At 40.8% G+C, this 18,328-nt stretch overlaps 1 protein-coding gene across 1 annotated transcript in view; it reads left to right on the top strand.

Annotated features, from left to right (window-relative positions):
- The first annotated feature begins 5,782 nt into the window (after window positions 1-5,782).
- Window positions 5,783-18,328, top strand: part of ANGPT1 (angiopoietin 1) — a 323,094-nt gene continuing 310,548 nt past the window's right edge. The window contains exon 1 of the mRNA XM_066578083.1: window positions 5,783-6,581. Coding sequence (XP_066434180.1) covers window positions 6,279-6,581 — 303 coding nt within the window. The 5' untranslated portion in view covers window positions 5,783-6,278. The remainder of the gene's footprint in view (window positions 6,582-18,328) is intronic.

Below are 18,328 nucleotides of genomic sequence, written 5' to 3'. Positions count from 1 at the left end.
AACTCCCTACAACCTCCCTTCCCCGGCCGCTGTCATTGGCTCCCATAGGAGCCCATGCAGCGGCTAACGTATTCCAGATCGAAAGATAGTTCCAGGACTATCTTTTGGGCCCGACGTAAAAGCCCCCAGCGCTATATTTGCCCAGCCGTGCGCTTTTACGTCACAGGAATACGGCCATGTGATGTGATGCATTGGAATCCAATGCATCAGATGGTAGTGTATATTGGCCGACCGTGAAAACAGCGACCAATATGCGATCGTGTGAAAGAGCCCTTAGGCGATTTTACACAACAGTTTTTGTGTTCAGTTTTTTTTAGTGAGCCAAAACCAGGAGTGGAGAGAAAGTATGATGGGAAGATCTGCAGTTCTTCCAGATTTTGGACCCACTCCTGGTTTGGGCTCACAAAAAACTGAACACAAAAACTGTTGTGTGAAGGCGCCCCGAGGCTGTATTCACACAGGTAAGTGCGATGTAGATCAGAGAAAAATGTGTTTCAGCTGCGGTTTCACAGCGATTTTTCTGCATGCACAATGTCTTTTTGAGATAAAAAAAATAGTACCGGATTTACATTTGTTTTTCATGTGCCATTTTTCACGTGCACAAAAAAATCTCTCGTAGTTCCAATAGTAAAATGCTTGAGAAATGAATGCCACTCGCATGCAAACCGCATGGCATGGAAGTGCAATCCATTTTTTTTAATACTCCCATAGAAATTAATGGTTGATTCTTGAACAAGAATCGTTCAAAAATACCATATGCAGCAATTTTTTAAACTCGAACTATGTCTCCAAGAGAAAAAATCGCTCTTGTGAATTACCATATTCAAACGAATGGGTTATTTTACCGCACGCGTTCTATCCATTCCAAGATTGGAGAGAACTCGCATAGGACAAATGTTAATTCAGCCTTAGGAGCTTCCTCAAATTATTCCCCCATGCCTATTGCTTCTATAGGGTGATGCAAAAAGAAGGTTTGATGTGGGCGCAGTTGGTGCCACGCCGGAGGTAAAGTCATTAGTTCCGTTTTGCCAGGCACATCCTGGCAAACCCTTTGTTATCAATTCCACTGCAGCAGAGATGCCTTATTTTAGGTTGTCCAGTGACACCAGCGCCCACATCCAATATCTGTAAGGTGCAATGACAAATTGAAGAATTCTATCTTTTCAGGTCATTCTGGCTGTAGTATGCCGCTTCATGTAGGAGAAATTAGCTTTCCTTTTGCACCATTCTTTTTGCATCACCCTGTATAACCTCAGCAGCAGCACTATATAGATATTGTTAGCAATCACGTCAGTCCTTGACCGCAGTGGAGCTCACAATCCTCATCCATCTCTTACACATGCATAGGAAACCAATTAACTTATATTTTGCTTTGACATCTGGGATGAAACTGGAGTACCTGAAGGAAGCCAATGCAAGAACACACATACTCAATGAAGATGTTGTCCTTGTCCAAACTCAGTCCACAGTGTTGCAAGGTAAGGTAGGGTTCACGCTATGCTAATGTACCCATTCAACCTTTCTGATCCGGGGTTCCATCTGGGTTGTCAAAAACAATATTCAGATGGAACCTTGAATGATAGACTTCCATTGCTCAAAGGAGACCCATAAGGTCTTGAGTTGAGCATCTATCATTTTTTCTTTCCGGCTTTTGTGCTGGAGGGAACAATATAGTTGGGTTCACTATTCTGTTCAGCACAAATGCCAGCAAGGGATTGAAAACTGGTCAAACACAGACCTTATAGGTTGCTTTTTGACTACTGAAAGTCTGTCCATGGTTCTGTTTGGATGCTGTTTTTGATGACCCAGATGAAACCCTAGGTTAGGCCTCCTGCACACAGGTGTATTTGCATTGCGGAGTCCGTGGCGGCTGTCTGCCTGTGGACTCTGCAGCAATTACAGCCCATAGTATTCAACGTCAAAACGCCATTTCATCTCCACGAGCGGAAATCGATTGAGATTTTCCCCTCGCGTAAAATAAATCGCAGCATGCTGCGATTTTGTTATGCATTGCCGGCTTCCAGTGAAGTCAATGGAAGACATCCATCCCGCAGTACTTCTGAAGTGAGCACTGTGGAAGTATTGCGGCATACACATCACCCTCCAGTGCTGAAAGCTACTGAGCAATGGGCGACTGAGTGCCGGACGGTAAAAAGGTAAAAATAAAAAAGCAGAATATGAAACCACTGATTAACAATGGTTTCCTTCACATCAGCAATGCAATGTTGAGAGGATAAAAAATTGTGTCTTGCTCTATCTTTCTGCGGTGCGATTTTTTAAATCTCCCATGTATTCCTGTGGTTTTTTCTTTTAATCGCAACGCGATTTTAACATTAAAAAGTCCTATTGACTTTTGCGATAAAAAAATCACGTGATTTTATCACGCACGGCAGCGATGCAATGCGAGATTAGGCTAAAAAAAAAAGCATTGCTGGCGCTCACAAATCACAGTGAATAAAGTTTTGATTTTGCTGCGATTTTCTTGCTGCAAAATCGTGATCGCCCGTGTGTAATTAGCTGGGTGTGCTAACCATTGGGCTACTGAACCGTGGCTGTGCTGCTCAGGCAGTAAGTAAAAAAGCAAAGTTTTAGTAGCAACTTTTATATTAAAACTTTATCTTACACCCCTCTTCTTTAAAGGGGTTGTACCAAAATTACAAGTTAGGCGATAACTTGCTGATCAGTGGAGGTCTTACCATGTCCCTCTGACTGTGGATGCGCTGCACCCACCAGGAGTGAGAAAGTGAATGAATAGTCGTACAAGCGCGTTGTCGCTCCATTCATTTTCAATGGGACTGCAGTAACAGCTGAGTGTCTCAGGTATTTCCGTCAGCCCAGATGAAATGAATGTGTGACATCGCTACATTAGAAGCAATCTCACAGAGATAAGAAGAGGGCAAGTTTTCGGAATCAGCAGGAGTCTCAACGATGAGACACCCAACGATCAGTAAATTAGTCCCTGTCTGTCCCATTATATACCTTAACCCTTTCCAATCCACTGTCTGTCCTCTGAAGACATTATGATTTAAGGCTGTACAGCTCCAATGTTGGAAGACGTCCGTCGGGGTTCTCTTACTGTATATTGCTAGCCTCTCTGCTGTCGGAGCCTATCCAATGTGTCCCCTTATGCAGTACTGGCTTTAGCCAGCATACAGCGCCGTTGTATAATGGCAGAAAAAGAGTAAACCCCCTAGGAAAACCAGGATAAAAATTGGATTGGAAAGGGTTAATTATATATGAAACATTTAAGTGCTAACATTGAAAGAACTTACTTGGCTTGGGGTGCAGGAGACCAGCTCATTCTACCCCCTCCAGGAAGCCTCAAGTACTCAGCGGGATCTTTCAGGAGACAGTGATGAATTAATCGTATTCTATACCCCATAAAAGCAACTCGAAAGCAATGTGTTTTGGGGGGGGGGGGGTCAAAGAAGTACCCCCTTTATCAAGCACAATATGTATAATAAGGGGAAAGAGCGGCCATTTCTATACAAAACACACCAGTTAAGCGGCGCACACCTATGTGTGGAGAGACACCCCGTCAATAGGAACGTACGCAGCGTCAACCAGAAGCCGTGTCTCCCAAGAGCCCCTTTAAGTACTTGTGGCTTCCTGGAAGGAATAATACAAGCTGGTCTCCTGCAGCACAAGGCAAGTAAGTTCTTTCTGCATAGGCAAAAGAGAAACAAACTTTTTTTGATAAATCTGTCTGCAGGATCTGCCAAAAAGCGGAAGAATGCTTTCCGTTACTTTCCGTTTTATTTCCATTGATAATAAATTTAAATAGATCCATTGTTTATTATAATTCCAGTACTTGGTCCCATCACATGTGCTAAAAGAAAAACGGAATGGAATCAATGAACACCTTTCCGTTCGTTTCCATACTCCATTCAGTTTTGGTTCTGCTTTTTAAACTGGAAACAAAAGCGCAGCCGTCTTGGCTTTTGTTTCAGCTTAAAAAACTGAATGGAAAGGGAAAACATGCAAATGCATTGAAGCTAAGGGCTCCAGTCTCAGTTAATCTCTATGGGCACAAAAACTAATCTTTTTCTTCCCGTTTAGCTGCTCCCACAATGGAACGGCTAGACTGAAAATGAAAATGCAGATGTGAACTTGCTCTAATCTTCACACCTTCTCTGAGTACAGTTTTTTTTCTCTCTTTTCACTGCTGCTGCATACGCCAAAACTACTTGTAGATCTCAGGTCTATCCTGGCGCCCTCCGATTGTGGCTGTTCCTGAAACAGAGACCATGGAGTTTTTTGAATTTTTTGAGTTCACTGAACCCTTGCAAAAAGTTTGGTTAGGTCTGAATTAGTTCTGAACCAGAAGTTCACCAAAACCCCTAAAACTGGTGCATAACACACCGTCCAAGAGCCATAGAAGCCGTGTGTGCAATACTCCTTTTTGGCTTAGACAGTGCTATATGCCAGTGCTCAGGACTAGTGCTGAGTGAACTGCACCAGAAGAACAAGTGTTTCCAGTAGAAATTTGCTAAAAGCTCAGTTCAGGGTTCTACTGATTCTTTTGGCTTAGCGTTAGTCAGGGCACGTGGTTGGGTGTAACCATAGCACTGGATGAGTTACCCTAAAAACACTCTCTTCCACAACCCTATGCATTGGTCATGTGACCACTGTCCTCATTTTTATTTTACTTTTTGGCTTTTAGATACTTTCTCACGACTGTCCAATACTCCAGAAAATCTAATAATCCAACACATATTAATACTGAATAAAAGGAATTGTTAGGGTCCTTTTACGCGGAAAGATTGTGAGGTGCCAAAGTGCCTGACAGGCGTTCTAGTGATAATCGCTTTCGTCTCTCAGTGAATAGAAGCGGGGGGCCCGGGGATTTCTTGATCCACTCGACTCCATTCGCAGTAAGCAGGCAGTGGTTCATAGATGATAAGCGGGCGAATCATAATGAGAATCTGAATGATTATATCGCCCCGTGTAGAAGAGCCCTTACTGCTATGTAATTTCATGGAACTTTCAGCTCATTGCTTGCTTTCCGTGATGTTAATGCATAGAAGCGGTGTCCGCTAACCCCCCTCAGGGCTGCGTGTTTTTTTGCGCAGTGAATGAGTGTATTTTGCGCTCGTGCCTGCGCAAATACTGAACCTATTTATGCATCACTGCTTGTTTACACGGGTGATTTTAATGGCTAATTAGCCTAACACGGTGCCAGTGATCGCGGATATGTGCTACATTTCCTGGATACCCGTGCAGGCAGTTTGCGTACCTCCCATAGACTTCTATGGGGCTCTTTGGTGCGCAAACACACACAAGATAGAGCAGGTCCCATTTTTGCGCCCCGCAAAAACAAATCAATGGGTTCTATTCTCCGCATTGTGCGTGCAGAATTACCCGTGCGCAAGAATAAGCAATAGCACGCTAGTCTGTTTAAGCCCTTACTGCTTTGTAATTTCATGAAACTCTCAGCTCACTGCTTGCTTTCAGTGATGTTAATGCACAGAAGCGATGCCCTCATTGTCTACTAGATCGATTGTTTTTAAAGCACCTGTCTACAATCCCCTAATCTACTTGACCTGTATGCCCCAGGAGTAGATTGACGCTGCACCATCATTGATCCACACATTATCGATGTAGAAAAGTAGTCTATTTGCACAAAACTGTGCTTTAAATTCTGAGTCATCCTTCAAGGTGTCCCCTTCTCTTCCATTGGGTCCCCCCAGGCCCCTCCCATAAGTTATTTGGTACTTGAAAAAAAAAAAATAATGTAGAACTTTTACAACTTTTTAAGTTTTAATCCGCTGACAAGGACAAACTGCTTTCTTCTTGAGCTTGTCTCGGGCTGTTAGTTGTTGTGTAGAATAAGCCTGATTGAGGTCATGCATGCAGCCACTTTGTAAACTGATATCTTTCTCCTAAAACCACCAGCTATGCTTTGCATAGGGGCGCACTCAAATTCCTGTCAAGCCATCTCTTAGGCTGCTTCCAGCTTGAATGCCTTAATAAAACTCTGAGGGTCTGAGTGGAAATAACAGATCTGCTGCAGCCAGAGAACAGGCAAGGGGACCAAGGCTTTCCATGTGTGCAGCGGACTGGTTAATCTTTAGACTGCAAATGAGGATAGACAATAGATCCTTGGCTTCTATGCACTAAATATATCTATTGGAGCTGAAGATATCACAGGGGTGAAATCAAATTGTGCAGCTGTACACTTCTACACAACACTGTGGCTCTTTCCAGGCTTTGACTTCTTGAAGAACTTGCAAAGGAAACTTTACTTTTTTTTTTTTTTAAGGGAATTCTGCACCAGGATGGCATCTGGAATTTTATTCACCCTTTGCCTTACACTGATTGCAAATGTAGAGTGCAATGTGCAAAGGAAAGGAGCAGACAGCAATGGTAGAAGATACAATCGCATCCAACATGGGCAGTGCACGTACACTTTTATCCTTCCTGAACATGATGGGAATTGTCGTGAGGGCACAACCACTACAGAACAGTACAATACCAACGCTCTGCAGAGGGACGCACCACAAATGGATCAGGATTTTCCGTCCCAGAAAATACAACATCTGGAACATGTAATGGAAAATTACACTCAATGGCTGCAAAAAGTAAGTGCTCTTTCTATAAAAGCTGTGCCTTTAAGAAACTTTGCTGTTGCAATGCTTCATTTTTTAATAGCAGTGCAGTCTAGAATGGGGCTTGCAGAAGGATAACAGTGTTTGCAAGTTTGTTTCTGCTAGTCTGCACAGTTACTATGTGTCTTGTGTATTTAGAAGGGGTGCACTATAACCGACTCCAGAAAGAGCAGCAATTATAAATAATGTGTTATCGGCTATATATAGAGCAGCTATTTGGAGCAAATGTCACCAAACATACCTGGGACAGAGAATCAGGGCAGGATCTAACCTTTGCAAAACTCATTTAAGAGACTGAGCCGGATGAAGGGGACTCATTGTGATCGCAGTCCTCTCATTACTGTAGCTTCTAATAATGCAGTTAAAATGAAAGGGGACGGGATTTTCCAAGTCAAAACTGAACTAGCTGATCACATGTAAGGTCTTGTTATGGGGACCCTCAATAATCTTATGATATCAGCTGTTTAAGTGTGGCATCATGTTGCCCATTGATATCACTGGGGATGGAGTATAGTTATAAATTGACATGGTTCTTCATTCTTGCTAATAGAGAGGTTTATGTATTGAAGACCTTTCTTTATTGCTTAACATGAGACAATAGGGAATTTTACAAGGGATGTCTATACCAAATAATTCCTGCTATAAGGATATAGCCCTGCCATTGGCTGCAGAGTTTACAATCTATACTAATCCCCCAAGCATTAACAGCATAATGTACATATTACATACAGTATTTATAGTACAGTCTATACCTTTAAGATCATCCTAGAACTTGTACAGCAGTTTTTAGCTACAGATGTTACAAAATGTAACCCAATGCTGATAACTTGGAGCTATACAAATAACAAGATTTATTTATTTTAACTTGCTGCAACAAATGTCATTGAAAAGTTATTGAAAAGCAAGAAAAAGTTCTGCGCCAGAGTTTATATCACTATTTAAGAGTGAAGATAAACGTTGCCACATCTGTACTTGATTACTATTTATTTATTATTATTATGATGTAGCAAAGCAGAATTTGTTATTTGCATCACAACACTTGATGAGGTTATAATGAGGAGAATTTATCATCAGGGGGATTGTTATAGCTTTTTTCCCCCCTCTCCAAATTAAAATGTGACAGATTTATCAAATTTTGCACAATGCTAATAAATTTCTTGCGTCCTTAAATATGTCTAAAGATGTGGAATCATTGTGTGCACCACCCAGCTACTGGAAATTTTGTGAATTTTTAAAAAGACGCAATTCTTAAATCTGTCAATAAACTTCGTGCCACGCAAACCCCGTGGCCTTTTCCATACACATTTTAAGAGGCATAACATTTGTTCTTTTTGGTACATTTGTTTAAATTAGTTTGCATCCAATAAAAACATCCGCAATAAGTCTGCTGCAGTGTATTACTGCTGGTGATCGATTTTTTTGTATCAAAAATTAAACTCTTATCTATTTCTCTATCTGTATGCATGCATTAGTATTATAGCTGTCTTACTGTACCCATCACTCTACAGTTGTAGCAGAGCGGAGTTTACAGTACATAAATTTGTATCTCACAAAATATTGAGGTTTAAAGTAGGATTACAGATAACTCTGCCACGCAGACTCATTTATCCATATCAGTGTACACACTAATTAAATGAGCAATTCAGCTCTGCTACATCTAGCTATCCATCTCATATCTATCCATCTAAAATCCATCTCATATCTATCTATCTACTTATCTTATATCTATCTATCTACAGTATCTATCTCATATCTATCTATCTACGGTATCCATCAATCTCATATCTATCGATCTATGGTATCTATTTATCTATCTCATATCTAGCTTCTATGTTTCTATCATCTATTTCCTATCTATCTAATATCTATCTCATATATATCTATCTATGGTATCTATCTATCTACGGTATCTAATCTATATACGGTATCTATCTCATATCTATCTTCTATGTTTCTTTCATACATTTCCTATCTATCTATCTATCTACGGTATCTATCTATCTATATCTATCTATCTATCTATCTATCTATCTACGGTATCTATCTATCTATATCTATCTATCTATCTATCTACGGTATCTATCTATCTATCTATCTATCTATCTATCTATCTATCTATCTATCTATCTACGGTATCTATCTATTTTAGGTCAGTGAGATCTTCTATCGGAAGAATGGGGTGTAATAATTTCACAACATTCCCAATGAGATAGTGATGAAGGTCAGCAGCATGTAATGAACTCCGCCACAGCCTTCTACATCCAGATCTCTCTGTATAGCACGCTTCATCCATATATCTTAACACTGCTGTATTGTAAAGCGGGCTCGCTACTGCATCTACTGAACATGTACTGTACACACGTCATGTATGTGCTCATGTTCTTTGATTTATATGATTAGCCTTGTTGCTGCAGGCTTGCCATTTCTGAGATAGCATTGCTGCCTGCCTCTGCTTGTATGCTTTGCACATTACACGGCTATGGTTGTTGGTGGCCACTAGGGACAGTGCTGAGATTCCTGTTCTCTGTGTTAGAGATCTAAGAATATTGCTCGTAAACTTAAAGAATTTTACCGGCCACAAAAAGTAACATGTTGTAGGAACTGATGAGCAATCTGGAAGTAAATCTGGCCTGCAGTCCATATAAAAAGAATCGACGGCCTTTCAGATATAGCAGAACAGCAAACGTTTGCAGCCCTTTATGATATCACACGCTGACCTGATATGTTAAGAAAATATTGGGTTTCCCTCTCACTTTTGCATCTGTGGATTTTTAAAAGACACATTTGTCCTGTAAAATGAACTGCATCCAGATTATACTGTGTACTGCCGGGGACCTGGAACATAGTGTTAACCCTTTTTGGGGAGATTTAAAGCTGCACATCATTTATCAGAGCAGCATTTACTAATATCAGGGCAGTTTTTAATATATATTCTAAATTGAGATTAAATAGCAGTCTCAGTGAGCAGAAGAAAATGCAGCAGAGCTGAGTTTGTTATATCAGGGCTTTGCACATCTGGCTCACCTTATGGTAATATCACAAAGTGCTGTCTGACATTTTTATAGGACTACAAGTTAGAGCCTATGGTCAGGACAGAGGTGCGACAGAGCCTGTATGGCAGCACATTAGAGGGGATTTATCAGTAGGGGAATGTTTGATTCCACTTCCCTGGCAGCTTCTTTTCTCCTTCTCCAGTTTAAAAAGTGACAAATTTATGAAATATTGAATGAAATTGTTGCATCCCTAAATATGTCTGGAGGTGTGGAGTCACTTTGTAGCCACTGGAGTGAGATTGTAACACATTTTTCAACTTTTCAATAAACAAAATTCTTAAATATGACTTGAAACTTCATTATGTTAAAACCTCGCATCCTTTTAAGAGACAGTTTTCAAAAAGTTAGGTGAAACGTATAATATTTGAGCTTTACAGCATAAATCAACAGTAAATATGTCTAATTTCTTTTGTGCATAAGAAAAACCTAACTTACACCAGAATTCTGGTAAAAAAAATCTATCTATCTATGTAATATCTGTCTATCTATCTCATATCTACCTATCTTCTATCTTTTTATCTATCTATCTAATATCTGTCTATCGTATTCTATCTATCTTACTCTATATCTATCTATCTATCTATCTATCTTTCTATGTATCTCATATCTATCTATCTATCTATCTATCTATCTATCTATCTCCTATCTATCTATCTCATATCTATCTATCTCATATCTATCTATCTCCTATCTATCTATCTCATATCTATCTATCTATCTCTCTCTCTCTATCTATCTCATATCTATCTATCTAATATTCGTCTATCTTATTCTATCCATCTATCTATTTCATATCTATTTATCTATCTATCTCATATCTATCTATCTATCTCATATCTATCTATCTATCTATCTATCTATCTATCTATCTATCTATCTATCTCATATCTATCTATCTATCTCATATCTATCTATCTATCTCATATCTATCTATCTATCTATCTATCTATCTATCTATCTATCTATCTCATGTAATATCATCTGTAAACATGTGTGCAATATAGATCCACATTACGGATGTCTTACGATGTGCTCATCTGGACCCGACCAATTGTTTCAGTTTCTGGGGCAGCTAGGTGACAACAGTAAAGTCAACATTATGTATATTTTACTTTATTCTAACCAACTTTCCTAGACAAATGTCCCTAGTTATAAACAGGCACCCCTCTTCTCTCACACTATTGCACAGACAACTTTGCCTTTCAGGATTCCAGGAAAGTTGGATAACAACCCCTATGGAATCTGTGATGGTAGTGGCTGGGATTTATTTTCTCACGACAGTTTAGCTTCTTAGTCCCTGCGGGAATTTAAGCTTTTCTTAATAAAAAAAAATGCTTCAAAGTGACAGGGCTGAACCCCACAGCTGGAAGTTCACCCTTATCAATGGCCGTCATACATGAAGTTCCATTTGCATTAATCGTGTGTTGTCGCGTCTAAGCTCCGTATAATGAAAACCTCTATCTGACTTGTTATGAATTGAAAATGATCCACCGGGGTTAATGCTGTTTGATCTGTCCGCTTGTGTTTATAAGCTGGCGTGATGAAACCAGCCACAACATCGTATGACCGCCACTTCAAGGAACGGACCGTAGGAAGTGACTGAACCAAGGTGTTGATGTAGTCCTACAGCTCTGCAATGACAAGGGGTTAAGAGTTGGCAGCGCAATAAATGAAAGTGTTTACTTTACGCCGGCAGCAAATGGCGCAGGGCGCTTTCAGGGAATACATACCATTACGGCACTTGGAGCATAATAGGCTTCTTTGCTGGTTGGACGCCGGGTGATGGGATTGTCAGTTCATTTTACATCAAGCTGCGGTGTATGCGGTCGGAGTACGTTCCATGCTAAGCCCTGCAGTGTCTGGAAGTATCCGCGCTCCAGGACACCACCAGGCATTGGCTGGATTTTTGTTGGCTCTTTTACTTTTGTTTTGACAGATCTCAAATGATAATCATATCAAGGAGCGCGTTGGTTGATTGAAATGTTCTTAAAATGGAAACTTTGCCAATGTCTCGTTCTCTGTTGTAAAGATGTAGCAAAATTTAATCCAGCGCTGATAACTTGCTGCAGCAAAAGCTTTTGAAAAGGCAAGAAAAAAGTTTTGTGATGGAGTTTACTCAAAGGGGTTATCCCAAAATTTAAAGTTATTTCGTATCCACTTTATGATCATGGAGGGTCTCACTACTGAGACCCCAAATAATCCTGAGAATGGAGTTCCCGTGTCCTTTCCCTTCCTCCTCACTTCTGGGCTTACTGAATCCCACACAGTGAGGAAGAGATTGAATTGAGCAGTGGTTGAGCATGTGCTGCCGCTCTATTCATTTTTAATGCGACTAGCGGAGATAGTCAAGTACAAGCGCTCAGCAATTTCCAGCAGCCCTGCTACGATGAACAGAGCAGCAGCTGTCGATATGCGGCAAGATCTCCATTCAGTCTGACGCCACTGTGTGGGAGAAGCAACCAAAAAGTTATGAGAAGAGGGAGACACGTGACCTCCATTCTCAAGATCTATGGGTGTCTTAGCGGTAAGCCCAACAGCGATCATAAAATTATCACTTATCCTGTGGAAAGGGAATACTTTTAGATTTTTGGATAACCCCTTTAAAGGGTGCGTCACATGGGCGTATTTGAGTGCATATTTGCACAGAGAATAGAACCCATTGATTTCAATGGGTCCATTCATATTTCCTTTTTTCGGAAACAGGCTCTATTGGCACACTAAAGGTCCCCTTAGATGTCTGCGGGAGGTGCGCAAATGTGCTTGCAATGTGCATATCTATGCACTATATGCTGCACAATTCCATGAAAAGAAGACCACATCTAGAACTCAAAGGGCTAAATAGCCAATTAAATCCTGGCATATTAATCTACTGCGTGCAAATGAACATGCCCTGTGTGCGCAAAACATATTAAAAATATGCCGGTAAGCATGCAAAAACAAATACGTCTGTGTGAAGAAGCCCTGAGGGTAGCTTTACATGGGACAACTATTGTCTTAATAGTCCGTCAATAAGTGAATGTAAAGATACTTTTATGCAGGACAACTATTGGCCAAATAATCACTTGAAAGAGCGAATTCAAATAGTCATTCAGTATAAACATGGCCACCAACAAGGTGACAGACTTAAGTCTCTAGTCATTTCATTTCAGCTTACCAAAAAGTAGTGGCTGGTGGATCAAACGTCATCTAGTATGAAGTCACAGTTGTTTGAGTTTGAGCAACTTATGAACAAATTTGCATGGAGATTCCTCAATGAATAACATCTCAGCAAATAACTAATGATGAACAGTCATCATTCTGTGGAAGAGCAAATCAACTATTTCTACGCTACAAATTTTCTGATCAATAGTTGTGCCATGTAAAAGGACAGTAAACACGGCCACCAACCGGGTGACGAGAGAGAATTCCTTCACCTGGCCTTTCATTTCAGCTCACCTAAAAGAGTCGCTGCTTGATTAATTATCTTCTTTCAATGACTAGCCAATAACTCTGCAGGGAGGTGTGCGCTTCAGTGGCCGCAACAATGAGCAAGGAGTGAACAACCATTGCTCTGTGTAAAAGCGTACAAACCGCTGTTCGTATGCTAACAACATGCTTCGGTGACTATTTTGAGCAACTACATGACAATAGTTGTCCCATGTGAAGCCACTCGAGGTGTCAAGGTAAGCATTGCTACATCTGTAAATTGTATGTATGTGTAATGCTTTGTAACTATATTACCTTGGATATATAATTTTTAGGAAATAGAAGGTGGGCAGTAAGCATAGAGATATAAGCAGTAAGCAGATAAGATAAAGGGATTAACCCTCCACACCTTTCTACTGTCCTCCCCCCCTTAGGGCCCACACCCACTGGTGTTTTATTCTATCTTGCGCTAGGAGAGCAAGTGAAAACACTTGCCTCGCAGCGCAAGAAAAACGCTGTGATATCGCCAGTGTTCTCAAGGAGGCCAGCGGCAGCAATGCTAGCCCCATTGAAAAACATAGGGAGAATACTGCAGACTTCTGCCACAGCTGTGACAGCTATGGCAGAGGTTTCCTTCATACCCACAGGGACCGCGAGGATGAAGGAATCCTCTGCCATAGCTGTGACAGCTGTGACAGCTGTGACAGAATCCAGCATGCTATCCCATTGCTTTCAATGGGGTCGTAGCTGCTGCCGACCCCATTGACAACAGTGGTTTGTGGCAAGCCCCGCAGTATGATTTTCGGGGAAGGGCTTGGGATATAAGCCCTTCCCTGAAAATCATCATTAGCTTGTTAAAAAACAAAAACAAAATTTACTCACCTCTCCGCCGCTCAGACGCGTCCTCCGGCTGGCTCCCTTGCACTGCTGTCCAGCACTTTCAGCAGGCGGGGATTTTAAAAATCCCCGCCTCCTGAAAGGGCTGTGCTGATTGGCTGAGCGCTTGGCCAATTACAGCCAGCGCTTAACTATTCATGAAAATGCTGGACAGCAGTGCAGGGGAGCCAGCCAGAGGACGCGTCTGAGCGGCGGAGAGGGGAGTACATTTTTTTCCCCACCTCCTGAAAGGGCTGTGCTGATTGGCTGAGCGCTCAGCCAATTACAGCCAGCGGTTAGCTATTCATTCATTTAAAAATCCCCGCCTGCTGAAAGTGCTGGACAGCAGTGCAGGGGAACAAGCCGGAGGATGCGTATGAGCGGTGGAGAGGTGAGTAAATTTTGTTTTTGTTTTTTTAACCAGCTAACCAACCAGGGGTTGCCCCAAACCACTGCTTTCAATGGGGCTGGCAGCAGCACCGACCCCATTGAAAGCAATGGTATAGCATGCAGGACTTGTGACAGCTGTGGCAGAAGTCCGCGGCATTCTCCCTATGTTTTCAATCGGGCTAGCACCGCTGCCGCTGGCCCCATTGAAAGCACTGTCGATATTACAGCGTTTTTCTCGCGCTGCGAGGCGAGTGTTTTCACTTGCTCTCGCAGCGCAAGGGAGAATAAAACGCCAGTGGGTGTGAGTCCTACCCATTTTTTTGTGACTGTTTTTAACTTCTGAAGGGTGCAGCCTTTTTTTTCCGTTTCAGTTTTTCCTTGCCATTTAAAAAAAAAATGTAATGCCATAGTATTACATTATATTGTGATCTGACAGGCATTTTATCAAGCCACGCCGCAAAAACGCCATTGTGCAGGAGCCCTAAGGCAACTCACCTTAAGACATTTTTAGAAAATCCAAAGAAAACAAAGTAAGAAACTAGAACATATAAACTCAACATTATGATGGTCAAGTACAAACCATGGATCTCAGTAGTGCCAGGAAAGAGCACTAACTATCGAGATGGTCTTATCATAGGTCCAAATATCTGTGGATAATAAATGATCTTCGTGAAATGTGATAGCTGAAAACTAATTAATTTCAGAATAATGCACAACATCATTAAATCTCCTCAGAAGACTACCTCTTTGAGAAGATCGCCCCTCGCCATTATTCAGACCAAATTGCCTAAGACAGATTTTTAGTTCCATCAGGAATACTGGCCACCTTCCTTGAGAAGACCACCTGCCTGGAAGACCATTCTTTCATTGCAATTTTGGGTGCTCATCTCAAAAAGTGCATTTTGCTTCCATTAATGGTTTGAGATGTTGCTTAGTTTTTGTTTTTAGTCTTATTGTTGCCACCAGAAGGGATGTGACTGAAAAGTGTGCTCATGCCATAAGGTATGTTGGATAGCTATGCGTGATGATCCTTATTTTTCTTTGCATGATATTTTATCAAGGTTTTTTAGATTACTTCAATACATTGTTTGCATCCAATACTGTAAAGATGGCCATTGACATTAGATGAAGATCAGACGAATCCACATTTTTCAACAGGGACCTCCCAAGTATCCACCAATAGCAGATGTTGGAAGACAGAAGAATCAGCAGTAGGGTTTCTACACGTTGAAACCTTTTATTCTCAGGGAGATAAGCTCCTGCCAGAGGAGTCCGGCAGCAACTAACTCCCTTTTCCCTGTTTAGAGGAAATGCTCTTCATGTGTAAGGAGGGTTCATCCAACAGCTATCTAAGATGTATGGTGACCCTTAAGACTGGAGGTGAAATAAGGCCTTGATGTCCATAGAGATTTACCCATGGTTGAGATAGTCTTGTCTGGTCCTACGTCAACTGTATGTCTGACTCATTCCTGTAACTGTTTCAGTGGTTTTATTCCAAATTTCACTGTATCCAATATTCTGTTTGGCTGAATGTTTTCAGCGGGATTAGGTATTTTTCTGGGATACAGAAGATCATAACTCGAAACAATAATTTCATTGTAGAATCTGGCAATCATTAGATGTATTTTTGTATTTTCTCGTAAGAAGAAAAAAGATTCTGATGATTATTAATTGATTGTAGGAAATGAGCAGGGAGAACACTCTTGGGAATATTTTATGATTTCGAGGGAGCCAGAGGGAAAGAAAATAATGAAGAGTCGTTGTGTACTTTTTGTCACAGATAAGAAACATTTTCCATGTCTAGATCTGGCTGTCATCATGCAACAAGCTTGGAGGAACATTCTCTTGGAGATATCATATGGTCTCACCACAAACCATAATAGGACATGCTTCATATACAATACACATTACAAGTGCCTCATCTCCATGTCTTTTAATTCCTTGTGTTGCATTTAAGTAACCAACAAAGATGATAATCTTGTATATTCTTTACATAGTTGAATACAGATGGAATTTCATTTTTACATATGGGACACAGACCTAAAAAAAAAAAGGGTAAAAGCCAGAGGGTTTACACGATCATGGAGCAGTCCTGAAACGCCTCCATAGCTTGTTCTGCATAGTGTATAAAGGAGAATTAGGATAATACTATGGCATTTCATAGTAAGTGTGTGCACATGAAACTCAATATTCTTGCAAAAATGTCTCAAGATGAGATCATTGGGCATAACTTTTGCATTCAGACAAGATGAACTGTAAACTTCTCCAACCAAGTCAAACAAGCTTTAATTTTTTTTCTTGTGGACTCATTAAGCAAAAAGCTTTCCCCTTTACAAAATACTGTAATATCAGGTCATCATACAGAACAAGTGCCTTCTGGCTTTCTATTAAACACCAATAATTAGTGTTACGTGAACCAAACCAGTGGAACCCTGTCTCACATCAAACTTAGCTTAAAGTATAGTTTGGCTCCAAACCGCAACAAACATTTAGCAAAGTTCGACCTCTAACAGATTTCTACTGGTTCAGTTTGCTCAACACTAGTCCTGAACACTGGTGTATAACATTGTCCAAGAGCCGTAAAAGCCTTTAAAGCTCTTAGACAGTGTTATACACTAGTTTTAGGGGTTTTGGTAAACTTCAGGTTCGATTCCAATAAATTTGCAAAAGTTCAGTGAATTGGCCAAACTGAACTTTTTAAACGTTTGCTCATCACTACAGTAATAAATATGACAAAGGTCCTGCATGTCTGAAATTTGCATTGCTTTGTATTTTTTAAAGGATGAGATAAATTATTTTTGGATGCCTTTGCTGACTTGGACTTTTCTACATATATACTATCAGTGGTGGTTTAGTGGAAAGACCACGCCAAGTAGCACGGAACAATCTTGCTTTCTTTCTCAGTAATGACTAACATATGCAGCAATGTTTTACTTTCCCACTTTTATCTTCTTTTTATGCAAACATACAATGTATCACTTTGAAGAATAAAGTCTCTTACAGGTCCTGAAGCCCAGCGCTTCCAGCTTTCTATTGCTTAGTCATGAATGGTCATCCTTTAGGGCAAATGTCCAGTTTGTTGCTCTGGTCTTGTATTTAAATACCTTGGCCATGGTAGAATAGCTTTTAAGATGCCCATACATATTCAACAGCTGAGTGTTCAGCCAACAGCAATTTTTCTCAACCAGCCATACACATGTATACTTAGTTCCGCTTAGCATGGATGTGTTCTCAATGGGGAGAGGGGACTAATACACCCATGGAGGTGACATATTCCTTGAGAGCAAAGGATCATGCCAGCCAATCCATGGCAAACATTGCTAGTACACAATTTGTCTGACTTTATTCTAATGTGTATAACCACCTTTACAAACACGTGGCACTCATTACATTTGTCAGTCAACACCCCTCCACACACACACCATATCTATGGCTTGGCCTTTATATGTTTCATTTCATCAAGATTAGCTTAAGGCCCCCTTCCCAAGGAAGTATTTGCGCACACAATATGTAGAGAATAGAACTCATTAATTTCAATGGGTTCATTCACATGTGCGTTTTTTTCCACGCATTTTCCTGCAGATTTGTGCACCCAATGTCCCCATAGAAGTCAACGGGGATGTGCAAATGCAGATGTGTGGAAATATGCTAGGAGATGTGTGAAACACTGCATAATTGCACAGGAAAAAGAACACATCTGGAACTTAGACTATTTAGCCACTTTAATTGGTGCATATTTTGTGCCGCACACAAATAAACTTTCCTTGTGGGTGCAAAAATTACAGTAAAATACGCCAATGTGCATGCAAAAAAGCATAGTTCATTCTGCAAAAATACTACACTGATGAGCATGCAAATACGCTTATGCTCATGTGAAGAAGGCCTAAAGCATAGAGGTGTTGTTTTCACCAGAAATACATATCTTCTTCATACAACGTTTTTCAGCCACCACTCAGATCTCGGTGAATGCCAGTAAAAGCACACTCCTCCTCTCTG

This window comes from Eleutherodactylus coqui, chromosome 9 (genome assembly GCF_035609145.1).
Source record: "Eleutherodactylus coqui strain aEleCoq1 chromosome 9, aEleCoq1.hap1, whole genome shotgun sequence".
Classification (NCBI taxonomy): Eukaryota; Metazoa; Chordata; class Amphibia; order Anura; family Eleutherodactylidae; genus Eleutherodactylus; species Eleutherodactylus coqui.
The sequence above is the reverse complement of the archived record's forward strand: the minus strand, read 5'-3'. Positions and strand labels throughout refer to the sequence as shown.